General features: G+C 58.9%; 1 protein-coding gene across 7 annotated transcripts in view; it reads right to left on the bottom strand.

Moving 5' to 3' along the window:
• The window catches only part of MPP2 (membrane palmitoylated protein 2), a 28,301-nt gene extending 19,417 nt beyond the window's left edge, over nt 1–8,884 (bottom strand). The window contains exons 1-4 of one of the 7 annotated variants that reach the window (XM_043584655.1): nt 8,756–8,883; nt 7,202–7,265; nt 6,236–6,299; nt 1,118–1,236 (exon numbers count right to left, since the gene is read on the bottom strand). In XM_043584655.1, the coding sequence (XP_043440590.1) occupies nt 1,118–1,236; nt 6,236–6,266 (150 nt within the window). In that variant the 5' untranslated portion in view covers nt 6,267–6,299; nt 7,202–7,265; nt 8,756–8,883. Of the gene's footprint in view, nt 1–1,117; nt 1,237–2,798; nt 2,950–6,235; nt 6,300–7,201; nt 7,266–7,436; nt 8,109–8,691 lie in introns of those variants that run through there. The other 6 variants (XM_043584654.1, XM_043584656.1, XM_043584659.1 and 3 more) reach the window with 6 other exon arrangements.

Raw genomic sequence — 8,884 nt, forward strand, 5'->3', positions numbered from 1 at the left:
GCTGCCTCCTCCCCAGGAGACGGGGTGCCCTTCTACCCCCCCCCCCCCGCACCTCAGCTGAGGGCACCACCAGCCTCTTACTTCCCTTATGCAGAATCCTGGGTGCCTTGCAACCTCCACCCCTCACCTTCCACACCCAAACACCAAACGCTGTCAATTCACTTCCTCAATAATTCTTTCCTCTTTCCCTCCCTCAAGCCCTGTTACTAGAGGTCTAGTTCACGGCCATCTCCAACTCAGGTCTTTCCAGCTCCAGCCTTGACCCTCCAACCATCCTCCACATGGCTGCCAGAGGGATGCTCCTAAAATGACCATGGGCCATCAAAACGCCCTTGCTTAAAACCCACAAAAGGCCCCATGTCACTCACAGGACATCACAGGACAAGGCCCAAGTCCCCAGCACAGCCCCCGGGGCCTGCCACAACCTGTCAGCATCTCGGCAGCTTATACTCTCTGTCTTGCACCCAAAGCTCAAGCCTCACACCGACACTCACAGTCCCCCGCATACTTCTGGCTTTTTCTCACTTCTGTTTCTGCTCAAGCTCTTCCCTTGTCCCCAGATGCCCTCTCCCTCCTCTTTGTTCTTCCAGACTCAGCTCAAGGGGCCCTTCTTCCAGGAAGCCTTCACTGGCTACATCGGGCCAGGTTAGGCATCTGTCCTTATATTCCCCAAACACCTAGTGCATCGGCCTCTATCACGGCCATTACCAACGCGTTTCATGACTTTCTCTCTTAGTGACTTTCTCCCCCACCTGATGTGTGGCAGGTGGCTTTAAAAAAGACACCTGCACAAAATGCTCGAAGGCAGGGAGAGACAGGCAGGATGAACTCTGGAGATTCCAATGCACAGACGTGCCCACCCCTCGGCAGACGCACCCTCCACAAGCTGGCGGTCACATCTGGCCACATGGGCCTGTCCACGCTCTCACCAGCCAGGCACGACACAGCCCCCTCACCTGCAGTCATGCAGATCCATCAGCTGGGCACCATCATCATGCAGAGCCCCTCCCAGGGTCTTCTAAGTGCCACATGCCCCACTCCCAGGCACCTTGTGGCCAACACCCCACAACCTCCCCAGACACCGTGCTCTTATGCCCACCTCCCTGAAGCACTATACCTTGGCCAGGGATCTTACTATGGGACTTTCCATAATGCCTCGAAGGAAGATCAGGTCCAGCTCCGCGGCCCCCGTGGCATTGGGGAGGGATCCCAGGTTGTCCAGGACTTGCTGCATGGCTGGGAAGAAGGGACGGGCAGTGAGACACAGGTACCAGCTGGCACAGGAGGCCAAAACACACCACAGCAATCCCACCCTCCTGCTCTGTGCGCCACAGAAGACAGCCCCTCTCCAGCAGCAATTCCCTCAATGCCCAGCACCGACACTCCAGGCCCCTGAATGCCTGGGGAAGGGAGGTGGGGGGACGGGGGCAGTTTGCTTGGCCTGTTCTCTAGGTCCTAGGTAATGCCAGCCGGGGCAGGTGGGAGGCTCCTGGAAGCAGAAAATGGACTCGAGGTGCGTGGGGGGAGAAACGGAAGCAGTTGTCAGGTTCCAGGTTCTGTCCTAAACCAGAGAACCACAGATTCCTCACTCAAGCTCTGGATGGGCTGGTCCCGGGACTCAGCCACCTGCACCTAGAGGGTTCAAGGAAAGGACAGACAGTACTTGGGGGTGTCCCTGAGCGCAGGCCCAGAGTCAAGCAGGCAGCCATGCAGGCGGCCAGAGCCTCTACAGTACCCAGTACAAACAGTACCACTAACTCAGTGTGATTTTTCAAAAGTCACGGTCCCTCACCGGCCTCGGTCTTTCCCTCCTGTCAAACGGGCGGGTGCAACTGTGTCTACAGGCCCTTCCGTTCTGGCAGAGAGTGATCTATTACCATTGAGAAGTTAACATAGAACACAGAGAGCCAAAGCTGAGGCCCCGAGCATTGGCAGGAGCTGGGGACACGGGCACCCAAGGGCAGAGGTTAGACCAAATCAGCCCAGGGATCAGCAAACCCGCAGCCTGGCATGGCACATAACAAGGACTTGAGAACACCTGACACTGGGCCACCACAGTGGCTGCTGAGATCTGAGGTAGGGGCTGTCTTCACCCACCCACAGAGGTGGGAGCTCCTGGGGCTGTGGCAGGTTCTAGGGGGAGGACGCGAGAAGCAGAATGTGCCCAGCTGGGGGCAGAGATGGGCAGGGGGTATCATTACTCTGCCACCCAGCCACCCACGCCTGCATCTACGTAGCAGCACTCAAGCTATGGAGGAGGGGTGGATACAGTCCCTGCCTCCTCTCACCACTCTTATCAGCGCCCCCTCCTCCAGGCAGGAATGGGGAGGAGGAGGAGGAGGGGGCTCTGAACTGGAGAAGCAGTCATGGCTCAACGACCCCCTCTTTCCCTCCTCCCCCCCCCCCCTTTCTCCAGAAACAGCATCCAAGCCAGCCCTCTAGACCCCTCCTACTCAGGCCCGGGCTTGGCATTGATCAGAGACCTGCAAGGCCTTTAGTGGCCTCAGAAAGAAGCCAGGGTAAGGACTCTTCCAGCTCTGCGAGGGCATCCTGGGATCCACCCTCCCCGGCCATCCTCATGTACAGGCTCACAAGCCTGTCAGCCTTGGAGGAGGACAGAGGCAGGGGAGTTAATGCCCTCTGTCCAGGCCAGCTCTCCTGGCAGGCTGTGCCCCCAGACCTTTAGGCTCCTGAGAGCCCGCTCCCAGGACACGCTCTCCAGACGCCCAAACCCCTAGGGAGGAGAGTAGATTAAGGGTCCAGCTTTCCCCCCAGCCTCCCGCCCCGCCTTTCCCTACCTTCCCTCTGGAGATCGGCTTCCTCAGAAGAGCCCAGGGATATACCCTCCAAGGAGGCCCCGCTGCCCGGACTGCCCGCCATGGCTACCCCCCTACCCCTGGCTCCGGGGCTCCTGGAGTAGCCTCCACGCAGCCGTCGCTGCCTTCCCTGCCCAAGGAGGGCTGCGCTGGAGGAGGCGGGACTCGGAGGAGCGCCCTCTGCAGGATCAGCCAATAGCTAGGCTCAGACTCCCTGCCCGCCCTGCTGATTGGCCAAAGCCCGACTGGAGCAGCCGGGTGGGGAGGGGGCGGTGGTAGGGTGCGAGTGGGGCGGAGGGAAAGGGAGTCCTGGTCTTCCTGGTGCCCGATCACCCCCACCCGTGTTCGCACCAGCGGGGGTGGGGAGGAGGCGGCAGAGAGGAGGTTTGTGGGGCAGGGGGTTCAGCCTGCTGCCCCTTCACAACTGAGGCGGTGCTCAGAGACCCCTCCTCTCACAGTCCAGCTGCAGGAAACCTAAGGCGGGGTGGGGATTTGGCCCCAGCTTGTTCCCGCCCCCCTTTTCTGGAAGTCTCTTCTCCAATCCACCCAGGCCGCTTCCTCCTCTGGCCCTCAGAGCTCTACTGTATGTTCCTTCTCCAGACCCAGTTTCCTTTACGATGACCCCCTCAGGATCAAAGGAAGCCCCCAAGAATGACTCTCAGTACCAGGGGCACTCTCACTGCCAGGGGCAGTGGCAGTGGCAGTGGCATGGGGCAGATACCCCAAACCCCAAATGCCTCCCCCTACCTGCTAGCCTTGGGGGAGTGGAGGGGGGTGCAGAAGAGGTGTGTGTGGGGGGGGGGGGGAACAGGGAGGAAAAGGAGGGGAAGGGAGCGCTATTACTGCGGGCAGGGGAGGGTGCTTCAAGCCCTTCTGACCCCACACCTCAGCCTCAGCCTCTCCCTCCCCCATCAGGCATTAGCTTCTCCCCTCAGATTAGGGATGATGCCTGGTGGGCAAGTCAGGCGTCTGGGAAGGGAAAAGTGAAGGTGCATTCTCGCAGCAGGGACACAGGTGGGCAGGAGCAAAGGACTTGGCAGTCACCCCAGCCCAGTGCCTCCATTCCTCTGATACCCTGTACCTATGAGGCCACCTCCAGACACTGCTGCTGCCACCAGCCAGCCAGCCAGCCAGCCATTCCCTGAGGAGTGGCACCAGGTCCTAACGCACCCCTGGTTGCCATGGCAGCAGGAGGGATTACACACCAGGACATTAACCCAGGGATGCAAGAGAGATTTAAAGAGACAGCTCCACCTCAAAACAGCCCACATCCCAGCCTCGATTCAAAGACAAGGGGGAGTCAAGTAAAGAGGGAAGAGAGGGTAGGGCTGCAGGTCTGGAGACTCCAGGGGTAAGTTCTCTAAATACCCAGCCCATGCCATAACCCACATATCTCCCAACCCATCCCCAAGGGGGCCCTCCACTCTACTAGAAGTAGAGTTGGGTCTCTCTGCGAGAATCCCACTCCACAATGACAATGGCCATGTTGACCCATGGGGAAGGGTAGGAGGACATTGTTAGCTTCACTGTGCAAATCCCCAGGCTGGGATCTCTCAGGGAAGGGAGTGAGGAGAGGGAGGGTGACCCTGAACTCAGAGGCACGGGCAATGCTATCTGTCTATCAGGCCTGTAGAAAGTGTAATGGCCACAAATGAGAAGAGGCAGATCCATCATTAGATTTTTGAGGCCAGGGGCCAATCCGGCCTGGGGCAGGCAGAGAGGGCTGCCTGCAGGAAGGACCGAGAGGTTCATGGTCTCAGGGTCTCACATCACCTCTTTACAGAAAAGGAAACTCAGGCTCCAAGAGGGTAAGCAGCCTGCTCCTGTCCTCCTTCCTTTGGATGTGGGAAGGCAGAAGTAGCCTATGGCAGAACACCAGGGGATCAGGGTCCCCAGGAGTCCTCAGAGGAAGCAGACTGCACCCATGCCCCTAGACTCCCCTCCCTGCCTGGCCCCCCACTGCACCCCCACCATGCCCCCATCAACTGGCCTGCAACAAAGAAGTCAAATTCCCCTCCCTCTACACCCCTTCCAGGCACTATTAATGGGTTTACTGGGCAGCCCCAGATTGAGAGGCCTTTAATCACGGGCTCAGGGATGGGCTTAATTAACTCCCAAGCAGCTTACAGTGGGGCCCAGGCAGACTGGAGCAGAGGGGGAGCAGGCTGGACAGGAGGTAGGGGCACTGAGCCCTCCAAGGCTGTCAAAGCTGGGGGACGTTAGTACAGTGCCTCTACTGCATGGAGAAAAGGCCTTTCTTCTGGGGACAAGGGTGTCACAGTTTAGGGTCTGGCCTACTCACAGCATCCTTCACTTTCCTGGCTCACTTTCTCAGAGGAGAGGGACAGGGGAGTCATTCTAACCAAACTGGGAGGCCTGGAATGTCTTGCAGAGGCAAGGGAAGGGGCTGCATGGACAGGAGGTCAGGTAGAGCAGATTACAGTGTGAGGGCCCCTAGCCTCGAGCATAGGGAACTTCACCTGGTGGGCCCCTGAATGCACAAGGGGGTCCATGAACCCCTGGGCTAGAATGCAGATTTTGTACATAGAAGCATTGGTCTATGATGAAGGCCCACAGCTGTCATCAGATTCTCACAAAGGGATTCAGGACCAAGAAAAGTTAAGAACACTTCTCCCGTCCAATCGCCTCATGTTACAGACCGGAAAACCTAGGTCCTAAACAGGACTCAAGGTCACAGCCTAATTGAGGTAATAACCCAGCAGCACAGCGTAACAACTGTGAATAGTCCTATGATGGAAATATCATCACAGCCTTTGAATTTCACATCAACCTCTTGATAGAAGAGGAGGCGCAGGCCCCAAGAGGTTAAGTAATTCGCTCCTGAGGCTTCTGAGCTCATCTGGGCGGCTCACTCCCTTGCCCTAAAACCTCCTACAGAACCAGGTCCAGGCTTCCTGAACTGGCATTCCCCACACACAGGTCCTTATGTCCCAGCACACATAGACGCACATGTCACTGGCACATGCTGGTTTACTCCACCTGTCTGGTGGGCACCTCACTGTGGACTTCTCAGCCCCAGGCTGTTCTGCTATAGTCCCTCTACTCCCAAGCCATCCTCCAACGGCCAGCTCCTAAGGGCCACCTCCCCAACCAGCCTGGCCCCGTGGATTGCCCTCCAGCAATACTGTAGATCGTCTCCGGAGCGCACAAGTCCCTGCCCTCCACGGAGGTGAGCTGTGCCACGTCTCTAGCCCCACCCTGGGGCAGACGCAGCAGGGCTATAGAAGCAGCTGGAAGGAAAGGCTGAGTGGCAGGATGGAGCAGCAGTGGGGGCCAGTTTATCCTTAGAGGTAGCCAGGTAGCCGTGGACGTGCCTGACTGCTGCTCTCCAACCCCAAGCCCCTGCCTGGCACTCTCTGAACCACTGATACAAACTGACATCCTCAGCCCCTTCTTACCAGACTCAGAGTTGGTGGCGGCAACTGGCATGGTGAGGTGTGCAAGGACTCTGCAGTGTCTCTCCTGGAGGAGGGGAGGAAAACGAATGAGAAGGAACAATGGCACAGCAATGGGGAAGGAACGGCGGTGGGGGGGGGGGAGGGGGTTCCCCTCAGGATCAGGGCATTACCCAGAGACTATATGATCCCACAGCAAGGCAGGAAGAGCACGTATTACATGCCCATTCCTCCAAGGAGGAGGAAATGAAGGATCAGAGAGGTTCGTTGCTTTGCCTAAGGTCACAGAGCTAATATAGAGAGCTACAATGAAAACCCGGGATCTTAACTGTTTCTGTCTGCCATCTGTCCTTTATTCATTTTTTTTTTTTGAGGGGGGAGGGTAAGAGTCCAGAATTTGAGGCAAAAGCAGGAAAGATGGGCATTCCCAGGCTGTAAGCTGCGCGAAGTCAAGAACTACACCTGTTTTATTTTGCTTCTGGAACCTAGACGTAGCCAGTGGAGATGCTCTACAATCGTTCGTCTGTCTGGCCGACAGAAATGAAGTCATGCCTTCCCAAGCCCTCTCTGACTTCCTCTTTCTCCCTTTGCCTCTTTTTAGCCCAGAGCTGGGGCAAGGAAAGCAGTGGGCTCCCCAGTCTCCAGTGGGGGGGCCAAGTGTGTGCAAGGGAGCCACCCACTACCTTTTCCTCCCTTCGCCTTCCTGGGCACTTGCTGCTGGTGAAAACCCTAATTCCCAGTTGCCGTGACAACTAGAGGCAGTGAGTGGCTCCCAGCAGGGGTGGGGGAGAGGAGGGAAGCAGCTGGCAGTGCCCACTTTAGGACTGAATGCCTGCTGGGCCCTGGGCGTAGGGAGCCACACCTTCACCTCCCCCTAAAAAAAGGACTCTCCCCAGAGGGACCAATACCAGATTTTAATACAACCCTCCCTGGTCCCATGCCTGCCACCCCCAGGCCAGAGCTGGTCACCTGAGCTCAGGTAGCAGAAATTACAAAGACTCGGGGAAGACTTCGCTTCCTCCTGGATCTGCCCCTTAAAGACATGGAAGAAAGGAGTTTTAGGGGAGAAGAAGGGCACCCCCCCCCCGAGGTTAGCACCCAGGCTGGGAGAAATGCCCAGCATCTACTGTGCCAGCCAGTGTCCCCACGCCAAACCCTGCTGTCCGGATTCCTTCCCTCCTCCCCCATCCAAAGTCCTGACCACCTGGAACCTGGGGCATTCTCCTGGCTGGTGCCGTTCTCCCCGACAGTTATTGGCAGAGGGGACTCCAGACATCTTCCTTCCTTAGAGAGGGGAAGGTGAGAAGAGGCAGGGAGGATCCTGTCCCCTGGAGTCTTGCCCAGCCTGCCTGGGTTTTTCTCTGGGTAATCCGTTCCCACAGCATCGGCTAGCTCTTCCCCACCCCCACCCAGGCCTCTGAGAGGGCGGGGCCTGGCTTGTGCCCACATGAGAACAGCAGTGCCAGGCAAGCCAGGCTGGCTCTGGGCCAAGGTCCGGGGCCCAGGCTTCTGGGAACGCGCTCCTCGGCTTCCAAAAGCCTGCGCCTAGGTGTCCTCTCACCCCTACCTCCAGACCATCCACACCACCCAGGGTCAGTAGGTGATGCGGACCCTTCCGCCAATACACATACAAAGAGATGTTGAGGAGAAAGGTCTGACAAAGGAGCTTTGAAGACCGATAGATCGTGGGGAGGGGTAGACAGCCTAAAGGATGGGGGTCTAGGGACGTGCGGACCTGCACGCACCGACAATCAGAGAGCCCCAGCCCCACCGGCTCGGCCCTAACCCGCCGGGCGCTAGGACCTGGGGGAAGGGGGGCGTGTTGCGAGCCATCAAAGAAGGCTCTTTGCAAGCGCGCCCGCGGGAGTCTAGGGGATGAGGTCACTGACTGGATGCCCCCCGCCTCACTCCCCCCGCCCCTTAGTTGACCTAACTTTCTGACCCCGGCTCCTCGTTCCTGGCACCGATCCCCTCCCAGGTCTCCAGGCCGTAGCCCTGGCCTTCGACCCCGACCCGCCCCCGCTACAGCCTGGGAGGCGAAAGAAGCAGCGCGCCCCCCTTCCCAGGACCCCTTCCCAGGGTAGGTTGAAGTGTTGACCTCCCAAGGGGGTCTGAGGGGCCACGGGGACCCACGCAACCTCTGCCTCGCGCCCCCAACCCCCGGAAGCGCTAACAGCGCGGTTCTTACGTAATGCCCGGCTCCAAAGTCCCCCGAATCCGCACGGCCCCCGAAGAGGCCTCGCGGATACCGGAGCCTCGCTCAGCTCACCAGCTCTGAGCCCGATGTCACTTTACAGCCCTAACCGCGGGGGCAGCATCACGGGACACCGGGCTTTGATTTCTCCCTAGGAGCCCCCCGAGAGAGGGAGGGAGGAGGGAGGTGGAGAGGGAGGGGACGGACCCGAGGAAAGGGACCCGGGGAAAACCGGACCCAGAGAATAGGGCCCCAAGTGCTGTACCTGCACGAAGAGGAAGCAAGGACCTTGGGGTGAGCGCTGGCCCAGGGGTGGGGGGTGCGCCTACCTGCGCCCCGGGGAGCCCGTAGCTCGGTGCGGCTCCAGCGCAACCCGGCTCTCCGCGTTTATTGCTTGTCAATCGTTACCCTGGCTCTTAAAGCGGCGAGGCCTCCTCTGCGCGAGGGGGCGGAGACGG

This window comes from Prionailurus bengalensis, chromosome E1 (genome assembly GCF_016509475.1).
Source record: "Prionailurus bengalensis isolate Pbe53 chromosome E1, Fcat_Pben_1.1_paternal_pri, whole genome shotgun sequence".
Lineage (NCBI taxonomy): Eukaryota > Metazoa > Chordata > Mammalia > Carnivora > Felidae > Prionailurus > Prionailurus bengalensis.